Consider the following 26,230-nt stretch of genomic DNA (forward strand, 5'->3'; position numbering starts at 1 on the left):
TTCTTTAATTTGGTAAGAGGCTGATAAAAATTATCCTACCAAGGTAAGGTTTGCATACTATTTCTCTTATCTACTTCATTTGGTTATATAGTTTAAATGAAATAAAATTATTAAAATGAGATATTTTGTTGAAAGCTTAATAAAATATTATTATAATATAATTTATTAATATTAATTTTATTTTAAGATTTAAAAAAATTAAATTTTTATTATATTTTATATGAAAATTTAAAAATATATATAATAATTATATAAAATAAAAAAAAGTCTAATTTTATATAAATAAACAGGTCCTTATAGGCATTTTTTATTTTCTGAGGGAAGTTTTATGATCTATGCATTTTGACTATTATACCACAGTCCGCATGACTTCAAAGGATGGCTTGTCCTCCCAAAATCCAATAGATCTCCAGAGTGATCTTACTTTGTGACGTGTCAATACATTATTGGCCGAAAACATCGAAGTTAATTGTACCACAAAGTACATTCGACTATTTCTCTTTGTGGCCAATACAAATTTTCTTTACAATAAGGCCAGTCCAATACCCTACAATTTTGTGGTTCAGAGGTCTAATTAGACACGTGTAGTCCCTGGGCTGTGCCACTGTAGGAAACGTGGCTAGACCATGGATATCGTAGTGTCGTACATCGTCGGAGGAGAGAGGGTTGGAGGAAGGAAACAAAGCGCGGTGGCGTTACGAGAAGCAGCAGGTGGCGGGAAACAACAACCGCATGCATGCTCAAAATATGACTGGATGCCACGTCAGGTGAGCCCCACAGAGCAGAGCGTGACCCTGAAGCGATTGTGACGTCCAACAGTAAGCTGACTCATCCGTGACAAAGATATTGCTCCGTGGGTCCCATGACAGAAAGATAATTATCAATAAAAACAGACGGATACGTGATTAGCCAGCTAATCACCACAGCATGATCTCTCCCTCTCTCTCTCTCTCCCCATTGCCAACTTGCATGGGAGTCCCTTCAGTTTCCAACTTTATCTCTCTGCCTCTATCTATCTCTAGTTCTTTGATATTTTTATTTCTATTTTACTTTGTCGTAAATAATATAAAAATATGATTTAATATGTGGAAAATGGAAATAGAAGGAAAGTAGGAAAACTGAGATTTTCAGGTAAGGACTCGGGACCTGCGAATTCTCAGGGAAGGGCTCTCCGGCCAATTATAAATACCAACCATTTATCAAACTCACAATGCAACAACAACTCAAACTCTTCATCATATATATTAGGTTTTCTGCCTTTTTCTTTCGTTTTGTTGAGGTTGTGTGGTTTTGTTTTGATTCGGGATGACTATCCTCGTTGAGCAGCCTGAGTTTGGTAATTTTTTTGTACTCCTTTCCCTTTTTTTTTTTTCGTTCAATTTTTTTTCGTTTAGATTTTCGTTATATCTTTATATTATATATATATATTTATAAAATTAATCTCTAAATATGCCCATCTGATCATTTTTTTTTTTTTTGGTTTATTAATCTGGATGACTATCCTCATCGAGCAACTTGAGTTTGGAAAATTTGCAACTCTTTTTCTGATCTGATCAGTGTTCAGATCATCTATTTTAGGCCGTATTTTCTTCTAATTTTTAAATTAATATTTAAATCTCTAAATATTTATTCTGGTTTCTTTTTTTTTTTTCTTGTTAGTTTTGGTTTACTGATCTAAATATACATTCTCAAGATTTTTTAATTTAATATTCTTAAACCCTTTTTCGTCAGCCGTGCTTTTAATAAAAAAGAAAAATCGATTGGCTAGAAAAAGTAGATTTAATTCCATAAATCGTTTTTTGTTTTATTTTTGAATTTTATTTTGTTAAATTACAGGAGTTGAGGAAGAGGAAACAAAGGTCCCTGCTGACGAGAAAGAGTTGGTGTTGGACGGTGGATTTGTTGTGCCACAGATCAATTCATTCGGCCAAACCTTTAGGTCTGCATTTTTTTTGCATAAATTTGTCGTTTCGAAACTTAACAATATCCATAAATGGAAGTGCACTGTTTCTGTTACATTTTGGGCCTCTTAAGGCTATGATTTCAGCACTGAAAAATGAAAATATGCAGTGGATCGTGTTTGATGATCTGCAAACGTCATGTTTATGAGCAAAACCATCACAAAGAGGTCTTTTTGTAGAAAAGCGTTAATATGGTTTTATACAAAACTTGCTTAATCTGTGTGGCTAAGCTCAAGATCTGTCAAGACCAATTATTGAACTTCAACATCCTGCCAAATAAAATATATTTTTTTTCCTTTTGATTTTCAAGACTTAGATCTGGCAGATGTAGTCATTTGCTTTCCTTTTCTTTTTTTTCCCAAACGGTCCAACCCAAAGATGATGTTATTTCCCCAAGTTGTTATGATTATAACACATCACAAATGATTGGTGAAGCTTAAACTCTTGGTCTATCTAGTAGTGGGCCAAAGGCCCAACTACACAGGCAGCACATTAGGTCCAAGCAACATTCGGCCCAATGCCCCTGTTATAACAGCTTTTTCCGTTAAGCAGAAGCGGTGACACTATTTAGTTATTATAATAAAGCAATGTTACATACAGTCACTTTTGCGTACTTCTGCGCACTCCACTGATATGATTGGCTGGATTAATTTTTTTTTAATATCCAACCAATCATATCACTGGAGTGCACAAAAGAGTGCACAAAAAAGACTGCACATAGCATTTTTGATTAGAATAACCTGTACCAAAAACTCAAAAACAGGGACTATGATGCTGAAAGTCAGAGAAGAGAAGGCGTCGAAAGCTTCTACAGAACTAATCACATTAACCAGACTTATGGATTTGTAAGCAAATATTCTTGCCAGTGCATTTACTTCATTTCTTTCATTGGCGACTGAAAATTTAATGTATCAAATACATATATTCTGTCAATAAGTTGAATTAAATGCAGGTGAAAAAGATGAGGGAAGAGTATGGAAAATTGGACAGGGTGGAGATGAGCATATGGGAATGTTGTGAACTTCTCAATGAAGTTGTTGATGAGAGTGATCCGGACTTGGACGAGCCCCAAATCGAGCACTTGTTACAAACGGCTGAAGCAATTAGAAAGGACTATCCCAATGAAGATTGGCTGCACCTAACTGGCCTTATTCATGGTAAACTCCTTTCTTTTTCCTGATTTTGGCCAGGAAATTGATTAGAAGGTTGCCCATTTCATGATTAGACAGTTGTACCTGCGTTACTCATAAAGGCATCATCCTAATGGAGAGACTCTCTGCAAGTATGGTAAATTTGATATGATCTTATTTTTAGGAGTTCTTAGCTGATATGGTTTCTATGATTTGTTTTAGACCTTGGGAAGGTGCTTCTTCTTCCTAGCTTTGGGGAACTTCCTCAATGGGCTGTTGTAGGTGAGTTCGAGAAAATAAACTGTAGCATCTCCTTTTGCCTTTCTCAGTGGTACATTTTCAAATTGCTGAATTATGAACCTTAATGTAGGTGACACATTCCCAGTCGGCTGTTCTTTTGATGAATCAGTTGTCCATCACAAGGTAATTCTTTTTGCGAATTTTACTCCATAAGAAACACATGATTACAATGCATCTAGCTAGTGACAGAGTATTGTTTAAAAATATTGATGTTGGTCAATCAAATCTAATCTAATATTAAAATTCTGACCACAGTATTTCAAGGAAAATCCAGACTACAGCAATCCTGCTTACAACACTAAATATGGAGTTTATTCTGAGGGCTGCGGACTCAACAACGTGATGATGTCGTGGGGGCACGATGACTACATGTATTTGGTACATCTTTTAAACTCTTAACTCTAAACAAATCATTTCTTTAACTGCAACGAGAAAATCTACAACCTTGGAATGTCTTTTTCAGGTGGCAAAGGAGAATAAAACCACTCTACCTTCTGCAGCTCTTTTTATCATCAGATATCACTCCTTCTACGGTGAGTAAGAAAACAAAGAAATGCCATAACTTGTATCCAATCATGCCCGTTTCGTTTTAATGGACATATTTGGTATTGCAGCATTACATAGATCAGAGGCATACAAGCACTTGATGAATGAGGAGGATGTTGAGAATCTGAAATGGCTCCAGATATTCAAGTAAGAAAATATGCTTCTTTGGTTGGTGATTATGCATGTTTCATTTCAAATTGAGTGTGCCGTGTTCACAGTAAATAGTAAATGTCATTTTTTGGTTGCGTTTTTCATGCAGCAAATATGACCTTTATAGCAAGAGTAAGGTTCGGATCGATGTTGAAAAGGTTAAGCCATACTATCTTTCCCTCATTGAAAAGGTAAGCACCATGGGGGGGCATCATCAAGCTAATTGTTCTGCCCTTTATAACCTGCATTATTGGTTGGAATTTACTCTTGACACAAGCATTTTTATGCTGTTACAGTACTTCCCCTCGAAGCTAAAATGGTGAAAACTCAGTGGATTTGAAGTTTGGCGAATCGAGATATACATCAGAGTACTGCTTGTCTGTTTTATAGCTAGTTGTGGAAAACAGTAAATCAGATGTCTTTCCTAGTTGTTGACTATTTCCTTTTCTTTGATGGTAGTGATCATGTATTAAGGTTATAGTTATGTTTCGCGTGAAATTTCAATTCTCCCTCATTTAAATAAGGTTCTCTTGTATTTCAAAGCTATTCTGAAAGTTAATAAGCAATGAAAAATGTATTTTGGATATTGATATCTCCGACATCTAAAAGAAGTCGGCAGGACTCATGGTGAATTGGCTTATATTTTTTAGAAGTAAACCAGCCTGACTCCAATCACACCCCGGATGTATAAAAGAATATGAATATAGAGAGAGAGTGAAAGACTGTCCTTAATCTTGAATTTTATTGTTTTCATTCATATTGTTTGATGTTTCCATTTTTAATGAAATAGCCGTTCTTGTCAACAAAATTGGGCATTGTCATGAATTGTCAAGTCAAGCACAATCCAATTGAAAAAAGATCATAGTTAGGTAGGCTCATTCCAAGTCATAAATCACATAAATGGAACCTCCTAATTGTCAACTCTTCCCTTCAATTAGTGAGCAATTGGTTTGCATCCTATCCAAAATGAAAATGACAGTGCACGGCTCATCCTAATCCTACAGTTGATTTTAAATGATCATCCAGACGATGTCCGGGAGCCAAGGGAATCTTCGGTCCAGATCTCAAACCAGTAAAGTCAAGACTCCTGGCGCTATAACCAGTCCAGTTTTAGATAAAATTTAAAACTAAACAGGTAGTTTTGTATTTTTCAAAACCGATTACGCATCGGTTATCCTCCTAAATCGGTACTCTGGTTTTATCGGTTTCTGATCCGGTTCGGTCTGATTTTACCGGTTTTAATGTATTATATTATATATTATATATATACTATAATGATAATATATTGTAGTATATTATAATTATATTATAGACTATGATATATATAATATATAATACTATAATGATAATATAATTATATTATAGACTATAATGATATATCATAATATATAATATAATAATATATTATAGTATATTATAATATATAGTGATATAGTATTTTTTTTTTATAAAATATAATGATATAGTATTAGTAATAACTATTAATATGCACTATATAATATTAGTATAATTATTAATACAATAAACAAAATGATATAAGATTTTAAAATTTAATATTATATTAATTAATAATTTATCATATAATACAAAACTATTTTATATATAGTTATATATTATTTATAAATATTATATATAATATAAAAAATTAAAATATATATATATATATATCGGTCCGGTCCGATTTTAAAAATAAAAAAATTAGAACTGGATCGATTTTGACCGGTTTTAAGAAAAATAAACCGGTACCAGATTGAACCAAACTCGAGACTGAACCGATCCCACCGGTTTGGTCTTGTCCGGTCCGATTGACTGGTTTATCAACTTTTTTTTACACCCCTACCTGGGGCCAGATAATCAAAGTTAGACCATTGACTTTGATTTGTTTAATCGCCATTTGTACGATCTTACCGTCTGTACAAGCTAGCATGCATCAAAGTCAGAGTGTAACCTAATAGAATTGCTAGAGAGTGGGAAATCAATATTTTCCCATTCAAACAAAGCTGCAGTTATCTAATCAAATGTCGTGCTGAATCTTGATGTAAGGCCAGAGAACCTGTATAAATATACCTCCCCATATAACCCCATTTGCGTTCATCTTATATCCAATAGTAACATGCGATGCAGCTCGGTTCACTCAAGAAGGTAAAAGTCCCATGAATTAATATCGCTTGATTATAAATATTACTTATCGATCATGACTACAAAAGTTTTAGATTTTACTAAACAAATCTCGTTTTGTTTTGGGTTTCAGTTACAGGACCCATATGTCCTGCTTGTGTATGTTGCAGACCTGCACCACCGGGGTCTTGTTGCCAATGTTGCGCTACTCCCATCGAGACACAATCCGAGAATGGGCCTCCCTAAGCTTAGTACCGATATCTATCTTTCAGATGCTGTCGAGACCTGTGCGGGCAGCAAGATATAGATATATCGTGAGTAAAATGTATTTCTGCAGTCTACACACCACTTTAATTAGTTCTGAAAATAAATTACTGTTTGTTTTCTGTAATCAAATGAAATGATTCATGAATAAAAAGGGCTTTCTAATGGATCCATCTTCTCTCTAATCCAATGAACGAGGTTATATGATGTAACGAGGTTTACGCATGCTATGGAATTGAGTTTGTGCATCATGGATCAGCATTGAGTCCGATCGGGCCCTAACATAAATTATGGTTGACGAAGTTGTCTCTCACCTCCAGAAATTCAAGATCTTCTCATGCAAATCAAATCAAATCAAATCAAAACATAAATTATGGTTGACCCAGCCCTGCTCGCTGCCAGCACTCGTCTCTCAACATCCACGTAAATCTAAGCCTCTTAGCTGCTCAAAGAAAATATCCTAGTCAGGCTTAGACTAAGTCCAACCATTTAGTACTCTTTTTTTTTTTTTCTAAACCCAACCATTTAGTACTCATTTGGCATTAATACCTACTCAAAATCGATTTGAGTCAAACCAAAAGTGATTCAGGGAAAGAGGGAGTTGGAAGTTGCAGTACACGCCTAGAGAGCAGCAATAAATTAATAAGCTCATCAAGTTGCCAAATTGGCATTACAATGTGACGATGAGGTAGTATGATTAGAAGAGGGACCTATGATTATTGATAGATATGTACAGTTTGATAAGCATTCTTAATGGATAATGATTTTGATGAATGAAATGAAAAAAGTTTTGTTTTGTTTTGTTTTTTTTAATAATTTTAAAAAGAGACTATTTAGCTTACAAATAAAAAAAGGATAATTCTCTCTCCTTATAAAAGTATTCAAATACACTTGTAATCGTCTGGATACATACGGCTATTAGCGAGAGCAACTATTAGATGAATGAATTTATCTAATCATTTTCAATTGCTTTCCTTCTAACCTCCGCACTGTACGGTCAATAATAATATGTTAGATAAAAATTACATAATTAATTTATAGATTGATTATATTAAAAAATATTATATATAAAATATATATGCTAATTTGGTTTGTTTCAGTCTGATCCTGTTAAAAAATCACAGACCCCAACGTCGGACCAAAATGGCTTTTCGGTCCCATAAATGATGGATTGAAACCGACCACAAGAATTTTCGGTTCGGTTTGGCCCAAACCATTCAATCTGGTCGATTTTTCCTATTCAGACCGAAAATTCTTTAGCCCTAGATTTGCATATAAGGAATGCAAATAGACAATACATTGTTGAAATTTTCTAGCTGTGACCATTCTCCATGAATTTTTCGGTTCTCTATTCCTAATTGAAAAATGATATAGAGATAAAAGAAAATTTTAAATACAAATTTATAAATTGACATGATTTGATTTAGTATATTAAATTATAAACTTATTTTTATTATAAATTATATTTAAAATATCACATGAACCTACACTAACTTATAAATTTATTTATTTTTTACATGTAACACTTCTCTTTCTAATTACTATATCATTTTGTTTGTAATCTTCAATCATCCGTGCAACAGAAGACGATATTAAGGCCTAGTTTAGATTGTGAGTTGAGATACAAATTGAATAAAATATTATTAAAATATTATTTTTATTTTAAGATTTGAAAATGTTAAATTTCTTATTGTATTTTGTTTGGAAGTTTGGAAAAGTTGTAATGATTAGATGAAATGAGATGAGAATAGACATTTTTTGAAAACTTTTTTTTTTCCTCTTTATACCTCTTTTAAAAGTCTTTCCAATTCTGTATAATGACGAAGGAATTTGCATTGCCGCGGGCAGGGTTTCCACCTTTCACATTCTTAGAGACTTGCTGATGTTGGACATAATTTAGATTAATTATGGCGGCTAGTTTCAACAGATAATCATTATAGAGAAGATAAGAAATTTGCCCAAAAATACAAAGAAAATGAATCTAATATTCAATTTGAAATTATCAAAACTCAAGAATGTTGAAATCTGCCCACAAGTTGAAATAGATGCAAAATCGAGAATATAAGAATTTACCAAAAATAGCAAAATTCTAATAAACACACCAAAAATAAATATATAATTAAAGAAATAATTTGACAAAAATCTAGCAAAAATCGAGTTCAAAATCATTTTCTAAAAAAAAAAAAATCCAAAAATATAGATTTGAAGGAAAAAATTGCTGATTTTGGCCTCGAAAATGATGCACATTGAGCATAACTAGAAGAACACCGCGTGCGTGCCAAAAAGAACTTTCCGAGTTGGAGTCATATGTGCAATCCCGATACTTGTAACCAAAGTTATGACCAAAATCAAAGTTTTGAACACCATTTAGGTGACCGTTTCGGTTAAGCCACCGAAACGAAATATTTTGATACAAATACTATTTTGGGATAGTTTATATATAATAAATTAATTATATATACACATTATATTTCAAAATAATATCAATGCAAGTCTTAAAAAGTTAAAATACATATTTACAAAACTCAATAATACTTCTAAGTTCTCAATCCAACTATTTAAAAAAATAATCACTAATCTTCTTTACAAAAAGGGGAGTAAGGATTTGATTTTTGGTCTTCAAGAAAATGAGATTAAAAAAAGTTAAGAAAATAGACTTCAGATGTAAGAATTAGAATTAGGGGTGAAAGTTTAAATCGAAAAATAGGAGAACTGGCCTAAATTGGACTAGTTGGTTTGGTTTTAAATTGGTCCGGTCTGGAATCGGTTCTTACATTTTAAAAGCCAATTAAATCCGGTTCGAAATCAGTTCTTGACTTTTTGGCACCGAACTAGTTTATAAAATTTATATAAATTAATTTTTAATATTATATTAATTATTTTATATATGTATATATAATTTTTATATATAATATATAATTATATATGAAATAATTTTATATTATAATTTATAACATAAAATTTTAATATTAAATATATGTAATTTTTATATATAATATATATAATTACATTGACACTTGATTGAAATCGAAAAATCGGACTGAACTGGATCAGAACTGGTAAAATCGAAAGTACCAATTTAGGAGGGTAATGGGTCCGAGACCGGTTTTTGAAAATGCAAAACTGATGTATATTAGTTTGGTCCCAAAATTTATACAAATCTGGACTAAACGGGACCGGTTCATCTCTAATTAGAGTGCAAATTATGAAAAAATTTAGAAGTTTTACATTAATTACAAAAATTCACTAATTTTGATAGATATACTGAAAACCGGTTGATATTGACCGAAATGCACTGATATGGCTGATATTTGACCCGATATGAAACATATACATCTATTGTATTGGTCACTATTTCGATAAAAGAAATAGTGGCTGTACAAGCCAATACGGCACGAAATTTAAAATTCTGGCCAAAGTAAGTACCTACATGTACTCAAAACTGTTCCAAATCTAGGAAAGATCGCTGTTTCTTGCTGTATTTATGCCATATGCCATCTCGAGATAGTTCAAAGCCATTAATGTGCAATCTGACAGCTTAGCATCATCTGACTAAGATCCTCCTGTATCACTTGTGTCCACAGCAATTCAAATTATGCAAGCATTAAAGCATACATTTGAGACTAAATGAGGAGAGAGAGATATGTAGGCTTCACTAAGAGAGAGAATGAGGGAACTACATGACGTTTTTTCCAAATGGGACAAGCTCACGACCTTCTTGTCTAGGAAATCGAGGTCTTTTCATCCTCATCTTCTTTCAAATTTTTCTCTTCCTTTGTGTTGGGAATTTGGACCTCTCAAATTCACCCTTCCTAAGATCTACCCTTTGCAGGAGTAAAAAGAAAAATAGAGAAATAATAACAACACAAGAAATTTACGTGAAAACTCCAAAACAGGAGAAAAATTACCAGACCCAGAGAAGAAAATACGCTATGTGAAAAATTGTTACAATCACACAATTTTTCTCCTCACCCCAAACACACCCACAAAACTTTCCCCACTAGCAAAATTTTAACTCACACCTCTTCTCATTTTACAAAAATGGACAATAGAGGAATTTAACTAGAGTCAAAAGTTACTAACTAAGCATTTGACTGGTGCACTTAAACTAAGAGGCTAAGTCTCTTATTTATAAGCCTTGAGAGCTTGCTCCTTCCCATTTTCCACCCATGTGGGACTAACCAAAGGAGTAAAAAGTCCAACAATCTCCACCTTGCGACTTTGACTGGTCCCACAGTCAAGCTCCATCTCAATGAAGATCTTCATAGCTTCCACTATCATGCTTCACCATAAAAGCATACCCATTTAGAATAAACCAATTCCAAGCATTTTACTTCGACCCATGTCAAAAACAACCTTGCTGAAAATTATGGTGTAACTTCCACGTTTGGCTCTCCTGGAAGTTCATCAGCCATCGACATGAATTTCCACCATACACCCTGCATTAATGCCAAACTAATGCCCGTGTGCAAACTTATGGACCTGCTAATATTAACACATCCTCTATCATGGCAACTTTGGGAATTAGCAACATGCCATAAGTATGTACATGTCTCATTTTTCATGGAGAGAGACACAACATTAGCATCAATACCAGTATCTCCATTTACTAACTTGGAGCTACTTGCCGAACCAGCTTCTTGTACCAGCTGTTTCACCAGTTGCTAGAATCACTGCTGACTTCAGGGGTTGATCTGTCCTTCCACACCTTGTGTAAACCAATTTCTCCACCTCATTCCTAACATCATTTTGATGAATTTTTACCGTAGAAATGAATAGTACCTCACTAAGTAAGTTCCCAGGAAAGATTGGAGGGTCACAATGGATACACTTAAAATTTTCAATCTCCTAGACAGAACCTCCTTAGACTATACGTATCCACACTACCACACAAAAACTCCACTCCACAAAAAGAACCTAGTGGCTCTGATATCAATTGTTGGAAATTTGAACCTCCCAAATTCACCCCCCTAGGATCTACCCTTTGCAGGAGTAACAAGAAAAATAGATAAATAATAACAACACAAGAAATTTACGTGGAAACTCTAAAACAGGAAAAAAACCACCAGACCCAGAAAAGAAAATACAATATGTGAAAAATTGTTACAATCACACAATTTTTCTCCTCACCCCAAACACACCCATAAAACTTTTCCCACTAGCAAAACTTTAACTCACACCTTTTCCCATTTTATAAAAATGGACAATAGAGAAATTTAACTAGAGTCAAAAGTTACTAGCTAAGCATTTGACTGGTGCACTTAAACTAAGAGGCTAAGCCTCTTATTTATAAGCCTTGAGAGCTTGCTCCTTCTCATTTCTCATCCATGTGGGACTAATCAAAGGAGCAAAAAGTCCAACACTCTTTATCTTTCCCTTTGTTGTGCTATCTTCTCTGTTCTGCTGCCCTTTCATGTTTAGTTCATAACATCAACCAACGTAAAGAATTAATAATAACAGCTTGGCAGGATCGAGCTTAAAGGCGGCATCGAGATTTTCGACAAATTGAGAACCGTGACGGGATGCCCCAGGTGCGGTATAAAATTGTTAGACCGGATTACGTTTAGATTTTCTTTTTACTCGTTCATCGAGCTATGTAAAAAGTCGTAAATTTGCTTAACACTGGTCATCAACAAATGCATACAAAATGTTGCCAATGCTATGCACGTGTCGACCATTATTATTGTTATTATTTTTCAGCTCTTAATTTTTTATTTTTGGATTTTTTTAATTTTGTTTTTTATTTCATAGGTTTAGGGAGATACTGTGATGCGATGTCTCTAACAATATTTTATTAATGGAGTTTTTACAAAGAGATCAACATAATCAATCTTACAATCAGGGGGACTAAAGTTCGATTAAAAAATACAGAGCAATTTCATTTTGAGACAAACCATATGGACTAATCAAATAAAAAGGGTAAGAAAACCACGGTTGTACTTCAATCAAATAAATTGTTGAAACCATTGGTTTAAAATTAAAACATCGTCGTACCTTACAGAGATGTTAAAGCTTCAGAATACCAATGTTTTGCATGTCGTGGCTAGGCATCCACGATGAGAGCATATTTTTCATAAATTCTTGGGCCAATCCGTTTTTTTTGATGTTTTCTTGTTAAGGTCCCATCTCATAATTTAACGTCTGGGGTATTCAAGTTTGGCTATGTTAGCCTATTTTTCATAAACTCTTAGCGGGACTTTGTTTGTTTTTGCATATGAAATGAGATGAATTAAGATAAAAGTTAAATAAAATATTATTAAAATATAATTATCAAGTCATTATCAAGATTTTCATATATTTCTTTAGGTGTTCAAGGAATACTTGGATGCTTAAAATGTTGTAATTTTGTAAATAACAGTGAAATAGTTTGAGTGACAATATTTTATTGAGTTTTAGAAACATAAGATAAAAAATTAAATAAAAATATTATAAAATTAAAAATTTATTTGCATATGATTTTTATTTTAAAGTTTATATATAAAAGTTATATTAATTTTTAAGCTATATTAATTTTTGTGTTTTGTTTTGAATTTTTTAAAAGTTGTACTGACTTTTGTGTTTGAATAATAATTTAGTAATAATTAAATAAATAATTTGAAACTAAAAAATTATTTTGTATTTAAATGATTATTGGAAATGAAATTACAAGAAATTTTGAAAATTCTTATCTTTAGGTAAACATCTCCTTAATCTATCATTAAATATAACATAAAAAATTCAAGATAATCGAAGTCGAAGTTTTTATTTTACGTTGGAGAGAGAGAGAGAGAGAGAGAGAGAGAGAGAGAGAGAGAGAGATTGAAAATTTGAAAGGAAGAAGATACAAAGAAATTTTAACAAATAATTCAATTTTTTAAAATTTTAAAATAAAAATTATATTATAACAATAGTTTAACTTTATAATATTTTTATTCAAATTTTTTTTTTCTCTTCTTTCCTAAAACTCTATAAAACATTTTAACTCAAACTATTTTCCACTCATCACAACTTAAATCAAATATTTGATCATACTATTCACACACCTTTTTATCTCAACTCGTTATCCAAACTAGTCGTCGAAGCCATTATTTATTGTCGGAACACCAACCCGTGGTCCCATTATTTATTTGTGTTCTCTGGTACGATTTGTTTCTTCTTACAATGAGTTTTGCTACATACAAGCATAGTTGCGGACTAATCTATGTACCAACACTGATTTATTCATACTTAAAATTTAAATTAACATTGTTTTCAATAAAATCTACTTTTTGACCAATCACATCAATTAATATACAGATTAGTATACAATTATGTTTGCAACTATACTTTTCCTCTTACAATAGCTAATTTCCTACCATGTTGTCACTCTTAAAGAAGCGTGGGACTTGTCCAAAAACAAGAAGTACATATATGTATTCAAAGTAATATGTTGATTATCAATAACGTCAATACTGACACGTATATCACTGTGTGCATTGGGTGGCTTTTTATTCTTCTTTATTTCATTTTTCAGGGTTTGGGGGTCGGGGGAGGGATTTCCGCTCCCTTCGTTTGAATTTGAATTGATCCACTATTTCACAAGTTATTCTTTTAATGATTATAATTTAGATTTGGGGGCAAAAGATGCTTTTTGTGCACCTATTTCATTATTTTCATTTATGAAAGATGCTAAATGCTGATGTTTGCATGAGAGTATCTAATAGTGCTAAAATCCTTACCAGAAACTTGAACCGGAACCTTTGTCTATTGATCTCCTGCCTCATCCTGATGTTCATGGATGCCAATTTAGCCTGCTCCCGAGAGGGAGGAAACCAGAGAGATGATGATGGCGCAAAACGAGTTTTCTTAGGGTGGAGAGCGCTTTATAGAAGGAATATCAGGACAAGCTAGCTTATGTAATACAGCTGATCTGACTTTTTAAGTTTATTCATATGTTATGCTGAGAAAACTATTACTAGAATATCCAAAGTCTTTTAGTTTCCATATTACTCATGGTATCGTTACGTTTTAGTTATTGTTACCTATAGATGCTTGTTAAAATTTGCTTTTCTCCCCCTATGCAATAGAATATTGACTAATCAATCAATTTTATGTACAGTCGGTTCATGCAAACGGTGCAGAGTTGCTAAGGCCACGTCAAATAAAATAAAATAAAATAAAATAAAATAAAGAGAAGACAAAAGATCACACCCTCGTGAAACCGAAGTGAGAAAGAAAAAATCCAAACAAAAACACCGAAATAGAGCTCGTGTTCCTCTTGATCTTTGTCTTCCTGCTTGTCTGGATTTTCAGTTGCCAACTTGATTTGTATTTTTTGCTTCCATTCTTAAATCTTCCCTTGGTGGCTTAGCTAATTTTGGCAAATCTTTAGAAGGAGCTTTTCTCGCAAACTGAATAATCTTTTCAGGAGCTAGTGACATGGATTTTTTCATTAACAGACAATATTTTAGGATATATGTCTATTGGAGGTTGTATTTGGTTACTTTTTTTTGGGATCTGGCTTCCAGCTGACCTGGTTCCAAGTTTCGAGTCTTCAAGTTTTTTGCAGCTGGTAGAGGAGGCACCAAAATGGAAATGAATGAAAACCCAGAAAACCTACTACCAAAAATCAAACAAACATTGAAATGAAGGAAAAAAAAGTTAATAATCAGAACCTAATTTCTGATAACTCAGAAATAAATCAACGGGGAAAAAGAGACGTACCTTTTGAGCATTGGTGTAGGCTTCAGCTCGGTGCTGCTGTATTGCAAGGAACCTACGAAACAGATGGAGGATTTTGGAAGAATCAGAGCAAGCTACGGTATTTTTGGCCTCCATTGGTTATGTAGTAGAGACCTTGAAATCTTCCATGATTGTCTTTAGAGAGGTAAGAACTCCATTGGTTCTATATTTTCTCTTTTCGTTTCATCGTTAAAGAGCTAATAACTCGAGGGTAATGAAAGAGAGAAATATTTTTTGCAGTCGGCAGATGCAGTCGGCGTGTAGTCGGTTGTAAAAAAAAAAATTAATACGGGACCTACATGAAAAAAAAAATTATAAAAATAATTTTTTTTTTTCATGTAGGTCCCCTTGAATATAAAAAAAAATTTTTATAATTTTTTTTTATTCATTCCGTACAGCCGACTGCACGCCGACTGCATGTGGCGACTGTATGTAGCAAAGCTGAATGAAAGATGGGGAGGGAAATGGAAGGAGGGATCACTGAACGGGACATTTCTATTTTGGGCTTTGCTACATACAGTCCAAAAATGCAGTCGGCGTGCAGTCGGCGTGCAGTCGGCTGTACGGAATGAATAAAAAAAATTATAAAAAAATTATTTTATATTCAGGAGGACCTACATGAATTATAAAAAGTTATAAAAATAATTTTTTTTTTTCATGTAGGTCCCGTATTAATTTTTTTTTTTACAGCCGACTGTACGCCGACTGCATTTCCCGACTGCACAAATCATTTCTATTCTATTTTTTGCCACATCAACCAACGTTTGCAACTGCTTACACAAAGTGACTGCCTTTAGCTTTTTTCCTAATCAATTTTATTTAAAAAATCATATTATTTTTGCCCTTGTGGACATTAGAAATCCCTAGAAAAGATTTTCTTCAAACTAGATAAACGTGACTTGGACGTTACTCCACAGCTAGCATATATATACATATATTACAGCTTTGCTATATACAGTCGCCACACGCAGTTGGCGTGCAGTCAGCTGTACAGAATAAATAAAAAAAAATTATAAAAAAATATTTTTATATTCAAGGGGACCTACATGAATTATAAAAAATTATAAAAATAAATTTTTTTTTTGATATAGGTCCCGTATTAATTTTTTTTTTATAGCCGACTGCACGCCGACTTCATCTCCCGACTGTAAAAAATATTTCTCCATATATTAATAATAACCTGACGTGAAATTATCTCATTCAAGAACTAAATGCAAGTCTTTCTAGTGGGGTTATGTCCCAGGCCGCCCAACCCTGACCAAAACTGTTCAATATGGAAGAATTCATCAACACATTAATAGTACTTGTTTATATGATTTGTCCAGTCATCAGGACGATCAAATATTTCTTTAGGTGTTCAAGGAATGCTTGGATATATGCTTAAAATGTCATAATGTTGTGAATAACAGTAAAATAATTTGAGTGGTAATATTTTATTGAGTTTTAGAAAAATAAGATAAAAAGTTGAATTAATAAAAATATTATAAAGTTAAAAATTTGTTTAAATATGATTTTCATTTTGAAGCTTATAAAAATTATATTAATTTTTATATTTTGTTTTGAATTTTTTTAAAGTTGTGTTGACTTTTATGTTTGAATAATAATTAAGTAATGATTAAATAATAAATTTAAAAATTTAAAAATAAAAAATATTATATGTTTGAGTGATGATTGAGAATGAAATTATAAGAAGTTTTGAAGATTCTCATCTTTACAAAACATCTAATTTTTAATGAATAGTTCAATTTTTCAAATTTAAAAACTAAAAATAAAATTTTATATTATGATAATAGTTTAATTTTATACTATTTTAACTCAAATTATGTCTAATTCATCTCATCTTAATTCAAATATCTCACTATTATTTATAAATTATCTTATTCTAAGTTGCTATCCAAACCAGCCCTCGGTCCCATTATTTACTGCTGGAACACCCACCCCTGGTCTCAATATTTATTGCTGGAACACCCACCTCCTTGGAAGTGCTGTTAATCCCGTCTTCCTCTGCAGGGCACCAAAATACAGTTAGAAAGAAAGGTGGATATTGGCCAAGCAAGAACAGAAATGCTTTCGGCTTTGAAAGGGTGCCACTTTTGGGTTTTAGCGACTGCCGTTCTTGGAGTTGGCAACTCAGATCCCGCTGCTGCAGGGAACAATATTCGTCATGGTGGAAGAAAACTTGCCGAAATTCCAGGTATTTAAGTTATACATATATTTATAAAATAAAAGCTTGTATGCTTGGCCGTACCGTTCAAGTGTACCACTTAATAAAAAAATTTAAAAAATATGTAAAATAAAAAATAAAAAAATATTATAAAGTAATAAAAAAATTTAAAAAATGTGCAAGAAAAAGTAAAAAAATATTATAAAGTTAACAAATTTATTTGAATATATTTTTCATATTATTTTTATTTTAAAATTTGAAAAAATTGTATTATTATTTTTTTGTTTTATTTAGAAGTTTAAAAAAATTGATTAGTTTTTATGTTTGAATAATGATGAAGTAATAATTAAATGAAAAAAATTAAAAATTAAAAATTAAAAATTAAAAACTATTTTTTATTCTACTAATATTTAAGAATAAAATTTAAAAAAAAAATTAAGAATTTTATATCTAATCGTAATATCACGTCCCTTGGACCATGCGGTACCGCATCCGTAAAGTGCGTAGGTCTAAACAATTGAAGCTTAATTATCCGACCCAAGTGATTGATTCCCATGTTTCAACTTTTCCAGCTGGCACATTGGGTTGGATATATTGATCGGGAGTAGAATATTGGGATTACGAGAAGAAAATGAAAATTTTATAAATAGCAGGAAAATTGTTTGAATTAAAATATTTTATTAAGTTTTAAAAAATAAAAGATAAAAAGTGAATAAAAAATATTATAAATTTAAAATATTATTAATATAGAAAATAAAAGATAAAAAGTGGATAAAAAATATTATAAATTTAAAATATTATTAATATAGAATTTGTATTTTGAAACTTGAAAAAATATTTTTATTTTGTATGTTTTGTTTAAAAGTTTAAAAAAAATTTAATGGTTAAATAAAAAAATTAAAAGTTTAAAATAAAAAAATAATTTTAACTTTTTGAAAATTTAGGACCACGGGGCACCGCATCTGCATGGTGCGGTAGGTCAGACGGTAAAAAGCCCGAGCCTTGAGAACTATCCAGCCCTTAATACACGATGGGATGAGGCATCGAAGTGACATCAAATAGACAATAAACTATTAGAACTTTCTTGCTGGACTCGTTTTGTTTTTGTTTTTAATGTTCAATCATCGGCGCAATGGAAGACCGGAGATAAATATCAAACGTACATAATAAATAATCCACGATCGAATGGTCGGGAGAGATTGTTCAATCCTCTTCCTTGTCTAACTTTATTTCAATCATTTTGCTCAGTCTGACACATGAAATAGTCTCAGTCAAGAACTAAAATGCAAGTCTTTACTCTTTCCTCCCAAATAACACGTTAATATATTTGGACTTTAATTAGTCAAAGTCATCGTCAAAGGATCGAATATTTCTTTCGGTTCTTAATCTATCACTAATATAACAACAAAAATTCAAGATAATCAAAGTCGAAGTTTTTCTTCTAAGGTGGTGAGAGGCAGAAAAAGAGAGAGAAATTGAAAGGAACTGAAGGTCCCATTATTTATTGCTGGAACACCCAAGTCTTTGGAGTGCTACTCATCCCCTACGTCTTCCTCGGCAGGGCACTAAAATTATATTTACTGAGAAAGACAGAGATCATGGCTGATATTGGTGCAATTACAGAAATACCTTTGGTTTTGAAAGCGTGCCTCTTTTTTGTTGTAGCGACTGCTGTTCTTGGAGTTGGCAACTCAGAACACGCTGCTGCCGGGAACATTAATATTCGTCATGATGGAAGAAAGCTTGCTGAAATTCCAGCAGGTATTTGAGTACATATATTGATCTTGAAATTTTTGTTAATCCTAAATTATTTCTATTCATTGATGAGAAAATGCATTGTTCCCTAAATACCTAGCTTATTTATGCTTTTTATTTTTAAAAAATGAAATCAAAATAAGGAAATTTTTAGATGATGTACCTGAGATTCAGGATATGTTTGGATAGTAAGATGATCTCAGGTGATTTGTTAATAATAATGAAAAAAATAATAAAAAAGTAATAATAAAATATTAAATAATAGTGGAGTGATTATGAAAACATAGCCTTATAGTCAATTCTGTTTTAATAGCTTATTTCATTTTTTTATCTTTTACTTTGAAACCTAATATTTTTTTGAATGGTTTTATTTACAAGTTGACATGAAGTATACATCGCTAGCTACTTTTTTATCTGTTGCAAGTTGACATTGAAATTTATACTAGCCACTTTAATCTGGCTGAATTTATCTGAGGAGGCCGAATATATAACAATTCCTTTTGTATAATTCTCTCTTAATTTCTTTTCAAAACTTTCAAGGTTTCATCAGCATTGATTGTGGGAGCAATGAAGATTACTTTGAAAATAGAACAGGTATTCGCTACGTGACAGATGAAGGATTTATAGATACTGGAATAGCTAAGACTGCATCCCCTGATTTATCTAAAACATATGTACGGCCGCTGAAGAACTTGAGAAGTTTTCCTCAAGGAAAAAGGAATTGTTATAGCCTGAAACCGGATCAAGGTAAAAACAATAAGTTCCTGATCAGAGCTAGATTCCTGTATGGAAATTACGATGGCAAAAATCAAGGCCCGGAATTCGACCTATATCTTGGGGTCAATAAATGGACAACAGTGAAAAGGACGGATGCAAAAAATTATTGAGATTATTCACCTACTCTCAACGGATTACATAGATGTTTGTCTTCATAACACTGGCCAAGGAGTACCCTTCATTTCAGCATTGGAACTAAGACGTTTGGACAATTCCATATATCCGATCACTGCGGGCGGGGCACTTCAAAACGATGACCGTTGGGACGTTGGTATTGCTAATACTAGTACTGTACCAGGAACAATCAGGTGAATCATGAGTATGATGCTAATTATAATTAGGAAAATGATATAAGAACAACTATATTACAATTTGTTTACAACTAGTTATAAAAAATTTATTATTTTATATACTTTAAACTGTTGCAAGTACAGAAATCTTGAATTAAAGTAAAAAATATTAATATTTTAATATATAGTAGGAATTAAGTTGTAATATAGTTGGTGCTGTATCATTGTCTAATTAATTATAGATTGGGCAAGACTTGCTTGGTCTTCACGTATATATGTACGTTCATGAAATTGTACTAGGTTTGAGTAGTTAAACAGACGTGTTGTTCAAATATCATTTTGTTCTTAGTATTTACAGTGTAAAAATGTTTCTGCGAATTAGGTATCGAGACGATGTATATGATCGCTACTGGTATGCTGAACAAGTTGGTCAAGATTTGATCCCAGTTTCCTCCGTCTCGACCATATACACCAACAGCACTGATAACGCTTATGAATTACCAGCTCAAGTGTTAAAGACGGCTTCCAAAACAAAGAACGCGAGCGTTGCATTGAAAGTTTCCTGGACCGCGCTAGACACAGTTTCTAAGTATTATGTTTACCTTCACTTTGCTGAGATAGAGAAATTTGAACCTGGCCAGCAGAGGGAATTGACAATTGACTTGAACGGTGAGCGCAGTCTCTTGGACTCTTTTAAACTTGAGTATCTAAAACCACTCACCATTGCCCAAGATGATCCGCCAATTAGCGGTGGCGGGACACTTTACGTCTTAATAAATGCGGCTCAAGGAACTACTATTCCTCCAATCCTCAACGCCTATGAGATTTATCGGTTAGTAGAGCTACCAAATAAACCGACTGCCCAAGACGATGGTATGCTTTTTCTTTCTTCTCTTTTTATTTTCCTAATTGTCTGGATTATATATATCATGTGCTGTGCGTATATGAGGCATGGCCCGCAGAGTTGGTTCAATAAGTACACGAAATGCACCACCACCACTGTATCCATTTGGTGTCCCTTCATGATGGGTGCGGTGCAACTCTTCTTAGATCACGGCCTTAAATTTAGTGTTTGCAACTAAAATAGTTTCAACTCCTCCCATGGGAAACTTATAGCCATGGGAGAATCACGTGCCTGCTTTGCACACTATTATGCTTTTTTGGTACTTCTTTATGGGTTTTTTTCCATCTCAACTTCTCCCTCCTCTGTCTTTCCCACTTTATGTTTCAATCATTTTCTATTAATTCTTGTTTTTTCATTAAAAACTTAAGTTACTGCAATGCTGGAGATCAAGGCCCAGTACAGCGTGACTAGAAACTGGCAAGGCGATCCATGTGTCCCAAGTAATTACTCATGGGATGGTTTAAACTGCAATAATGACAGTCCTCCAAGGATCATCTCATTGTGAGTGCACTTCCGAAACATTAGACTTCTGTGGATGCATGCTGTGAAATTTCAATCACGCTGTGAAACTTTCATTTTGACCGAAACTTCAAACAGATAGTGACTCCCTGCTTATTGCATGAGAGTATTTTTTTCTGGATTGCAATTTATCTTTAATCAATGGCAATAACTTTTCCTTGTTTCATAATTACAAACTGGAACTTGAGCTCAAGCAAATTGACAGGGGAAATTGCAACTTCATTCTCTAAGCTCGAACTAATCCAGTCCTTGTGAGTCTTAAATTAGCATTCAGTTTCTTAACACCAGTGCTTGCCAGATACCAGCACAGGTTGAGCAAGACAATCTGCCAACTTGAGATTGCCTATTGCTGTAGACGTTAATAATTGGAGGGTGTATTTTCTGAGATTTGATACCAGGAACTTTTACTTGGAAGGAATTATATTTTTATGCAAGTCATGTTATTTAATATTTGATTTTCAACGACAGAAAACAATTGTTTAGCTTAGGCCCAGTTTGGATTAAGAAATTCCCCCGACTCATTTCATTTAGTCATTATAACTTTTTCAAATTTCCACACAAAATATAATAAATAATTCAAAATTTTTGAATTCCAAAACAATAATAATTTTCTAACAATATTTTATTCAACTTTCATCTCAACTCATCTCATTTCAACTCATTATCCAAACCTACCCTTAGAACTCACTAATATTCTTCTTACCCAATATTTTCTTTCTTTTTCAGGGACTTGTCATTTAATGACTTAACTGGGCCACTGCCAGAAGTTCTGGGACAAATACCTAAATTGAAGACCCTGTAAGTTGTGGAGCTCTCATCTGGGTGTTGCAAACATAACCTTCAGAGAAGGAAATTGAAATAATATACTTAGAACTTCTTTGCAGGGATTTAAGAGGAAACAAGCTCACAGGTCCAGTTCCTGAGGCTCTTCTGGAGCAGTTTAGGAATGGAAAATTGGACCTGAGGTTAGTACTCTTATCTTCCTACCTCCAATATTATTTTTCTCTCTCCTTATTAATGTTAATTTCGTTTTGCTCTTTTTTTTTTTTTTTTTTGTACATAATAAATGCAAGAAAAAGTCTATGTTCATTTCTTCATTGTAAGGAAAAATTATATTTCGAACTGTAATATATAATAACTGACCCTGTCATCTTACCTTGATGCACTTCATACAAGGGTTGATGCACATCCAGATCTTTGTCTGTACACTCCATGTAAGGGAAAGAAGAAAAAGGAATTTTTCATTCCAGTTCTTGCATCGTCTATAACAGCAGTCTTGATCCTTCTCTTCATCATTATTGCTCTTGCTATATATAGAAGGAAAAGAGGATCAGGTAGTTCGTTCTATATTTTCTTTTTCTGTAGTTGTTAGCACAGTTTATATATGCGAGCTTGCTTACAAAGATATAGCAATCAATGGAAAATAAAAAAAGAACATGATTATGGAAGGAAATTGCAAATGATCGATAAATGAATTACATTAGTGGAACACCATGGTAGGTGAAAGTGATGAACGCGCTCATTCTCCTCACCAAGTGTTTTGGTTCAATTCTCACACACTTATGTTTACGGCTAGTTTTGAGAGGTCAGCAAAATGTATCCTTCTTTAGATTGGCTTCCTCATGCACTTTATTGCTCAATCATTAAGATAATATTAAAAATAAAGAGTTTCATCCTGCCATTCATTATCCATTCACCCTGGAGTTCGACATAGTTGAGAATCTCATTACTGTCTATACTGTACAACCATGGCGTCTCAATCCCCTGCTATTTTGTAAAATCAAGTAGACCCAAACCCTTCAATAAGTGGGACACCTCTTTGTACCCTCCTGAGGCTGACCTTGAAAAGGGAGATAACACATCCTAACATAGACAAGCATGAAATCCTAGACTTCTTCTAGCATTACTCTCTGTCCAACTATAATGCAGAAATCTAAGCTCAGCACATCTATAACATAATTGTTTATGGAATTTGGTTGTACAAGCCTGAGGGTTAATCTGCAGTCCCCTTTAGGATCAGTGGACTCTGGATTTTTAATTATAGTAACAAGCATGAGAGATTTAAAATATAAACTAAGCATATGACAATGCAAGCTGCAAATATATTTTTAGCAGACGTGTAAATGTTTCAATTTTGATAGTCTTTCTTGCTGTAGACATGGTTACCAAACCCAGCATCAAATCAAAGAATCAAAAGTATAGCTACTCTGAGGTTGTTAAGATAACTAATAACTTCAGAACCATCATTGGCAAAGGAGGATTTGGAAACGTGTACCTCGGCAAATTGAAAGATGGATTTCAAGTTGCTGTCAAGCTTCTCTCTCCTTCATCAAACCAAGGGTACAAGGAATTTAAAGCAGAGGTTAGACAGAATAGAAGATAGAGTTTGAAATTACTTGAAAGTTTCAAAGATTACAATTTCACTCAACTAAACAATGGAACTCCATTTCGAAACACAGGCACAGCTCTTAATGGTACTTCATCATGGAAACTTGGTTACTCTTGTTGGATACTGTGATGATGGCAAAAAAAAGGCACTCATATATGAGTACATGGCTAATGGGAATCTTCAACAGCATTTATTAGGTATTTGCAATCTCATTTTCAAAGTCTCCTCTCATTCTATGAGTCGCTATCTATATGTTACCTTTATCAAATCAAAAGTACATAGCTTAGATACAGTCCCATCTCTGCACCTGGTTGGCTTCTAGTTAGAGCAACCACCTGACACAGTACATATCATCCTGAATCCTTATCAAGTTATTTCCCATAGGCAGTCCCATAAGTTTATACAATGAGGATATTGAATCTGCATGTTTCATAGAAATCCAACAGAAATTATTATTTTCTTGCATGATTGTGAAAACCTAGGCAATTCTTTTTTGACAACCAACCTGAATGAGACAAAATTGGAATGTTTTTGCTGCAGTGACAAACCCTAATGTCTTAACATGGAATGAGCGACTCTGTATTGCAGTGGACGCAGCACACGGTTTGAAAACAAATTAACCACATAATTCTTCATTTTCAGCATCTTTGGATTTCTTTTTTCGTTTTCTTGAATAAGTCAATATTTTTTACTGGTGGAGTTACAGGGTTAGAGTATCTACATGATGGTTGCAAGCCACCTATCATCCACAGAGATTTAAAACCAGCCAACATCCTACTAAACGAACAAATGCAAGCCAAGATAGCTGATTTTGGGCTTTCTAGATCCTTTGCCACCGAAAATGATACCCATGTGTCAACTTCCCCAGCTGGCACATTTGGATATGTCGATCCGGAGTAAGTGTTTAGACCTAATGACTTCTGCATAGCTATCTATAACATTATTGGATGCTTGAGGAATAAGATAGAATGAGAAATATGTGAATAATAGTGAAATGGTTTGTGAATAATAGTAAAATAATTTGAGTTATGATGTTTTATGAGATTTTAGGAAAAAAAAAAAAGAGAAAAAGTTGAATAAAAATATTATAAAGTTAAAATATCGTTAGAATAAATTTTTTTAATAATATATTTATTTTTAGATTTGAGAAAGGTAAATTGTTTTTTGTATTTTATTTGAAAGTTTGGAAAAGTTGTAAAGATTAGTCTTAAAAAGTTGTAATAATTAGTTTAAAAATATTTATATATTTAAAAGAAGATGAGATGAGATGAAAAACATTACTAAACATTTCCTAAACTTTTTCTCTTCTGCCTAAACATGTTCTGAAATTTTGCCCTTGAGGATCGCCACACGAAATCCCATGTTCCAACTTCCCAATGCATCCAAAATCTCCAAAACTTATTTCCCGCTCTTAATTCAATGCGCAAAGAATGCTAAAGTATCTGGTTTTTACAAGTACCCTCTATTAGAAAGTGGACATGCCTTGCTTTATTCACTGGTTCGAGTTGTATAATTGCTGTTCAAATGACCCTCATCTGTTTTCTACTTGCAGATTTGCAACATTTGGGAACTTCAACAAGAAAAGTGACATCTATAGCTTTGGGATTATTTTGTTTGAGCTTATAACTGGTCGCCCTGCAATAATAAGAGGTCCTGTGCAAAACATACACATATTTGACTGGGTTTATCCTTTGATTGAAAGGGCAGATATCCAAAACATTGTTGATCCAAGACTAGAAGGAGAATTCAACACCAATTCTGCCTGGAAAGTTGTGGAAATAGCCATGTCGTGCGCACTGCCGGTTGCTATCGAAAGGCCAGACGTGAGTCGAGTATTGGCAGAACTAAAGGAATGTTTGGCTCTGGAAATGACTCATGGGAGAAGTCAATCGATGACAATTGAGTGCAGAACTTCAAGCATGCCACACAACACGTTCCATTTGGAGCTAGAATCAGAAATTGCTCCCGTCGCTAGATAGTTACTGAACAAGCTACGCCCAAAAGTTCCTTGTATGCAATATGACAAGTCTGTTTGAATTTTTGAATTTTTTATATTTTATTTTTAATTTTATACATTAAGGGAGAATTAGGGATGCTGTGATGTGATGTCTCTAACAATTTATTGATGGAGTTTTTATAAAGAGATCAACCTAATCATCTGACAATCATGGGGACTAAAGCTAGATTAAAAAATATAGAGCAATTTCATTTTGAGACAAACCCTATCGACTAATCAAATAAAAATGGTAAGAAAATAGTACAA

The 26,230-nt window shown here is 33.1% G+C and overlaps 1 protein-coding gene, 2 long non-coding RNA genes and 1 pseudogene across 3 annotated transcripts; 3 read left to right on the forward strand and 1 right to left on the reverse strand.

Annotated features, from left to right (window-relative positions):
* Positions 1–974: 974 nt before the first annotated feature.
* Positions 975–4,673, forward strand: LOC122281692 (inositol oxygenase 1-like). Its single transcript, XM_043093429.1, has 11 exons — positions 975–1,336; positions 1,837–1,939; positions 2,725–2,806; positions 2,914–3,118; positions 3,314–3,373; positions 3,462–3,514; positions 3,647–3,769; positions 3,855–3,924; positions 4,006–4,084; positions 4,197–4,278; positions 4,384–4,673. The coding sequence occupies exons 1-11, from the start codon at positions 1,306–1,308 to the stop codon at positions 4,408–4,410; spliced, it is 915 nt and encodes a 304-aa protein (XP_042949363.1). The 5' UTR covers positions 975–1,305; the 3' UTR covers positions 4,411–4,673.
* Positions 4,674–5,763: 1,090 nt separating this feature from the next.
* On the forward strand, positions 5,764–6,634 carry LOC122303291. The gene is made up of 2 exons (XR_006240648.1): positions 5,764–6,229; positions 6,339–6,634. It is a non-coding gene; the product is annotated as an uncharacterized LOC122303291 (long non-coding RNA).
* Positions 6,635–17,156: 10,522 nt separating this feature from the next.
* On the forward strand, positions 17,157–26,132 carry LOC122281701 (annotated as a pseudogene).
* Positions 21,604–24,369, reverse strand: LOC122281709. The gene is made up of 4 exons (XR_006230306.1): positions 24,008–24,369; positions 23,854–23,902; positions 22,735–22,885; positions 21,604–22,416 (listed from the first exon to the last, which is right to left on the reverse strand). It is a non-coding gene; the product is annotated as an uncharacterized LOC122281709 (long non-coding RNA).
* Positions 26,133–26,230: the final 98 nt, after the last annotated feature.

The sequence above is a fragment of the Carya illinoinensis genome, chromosome 1, assembly GCF_018687715.1.
Source record: "Carya illinoinensis cultivar Pawnee chromosome 1, C.illinoinensisPawnee_v1, whole genome shotgun sequence".
Lineage (NCBI taxonomy): Eukaryota > Viridiplantae > Streptophyta > Magnoliopsida > Fagales > Juglandaceae > Carya > Carya illinoinensis.

Coding starts and splice junctions, on each gene's coding strand:
- LOC122281692 (XM_043093429.1), top strand. CDS start 1,306: ATGACTATCCTCGTTGAGCAGCCTGAGTTTG. Junction 3,374..3,461: donor TCCTCAATGGGCTGTTGTAG/GTGAGTTCGAGA, acceptor ACCTTAATGTAG/GTGACACATTCCCAGTCGGC. Junction 3,925..4,005: donor CAGATATCACTCCTTCTACG/GTGAGTAAGAAA, acceptor TTGGTATTGCAG/CATTACATAGATCAGAGGCA.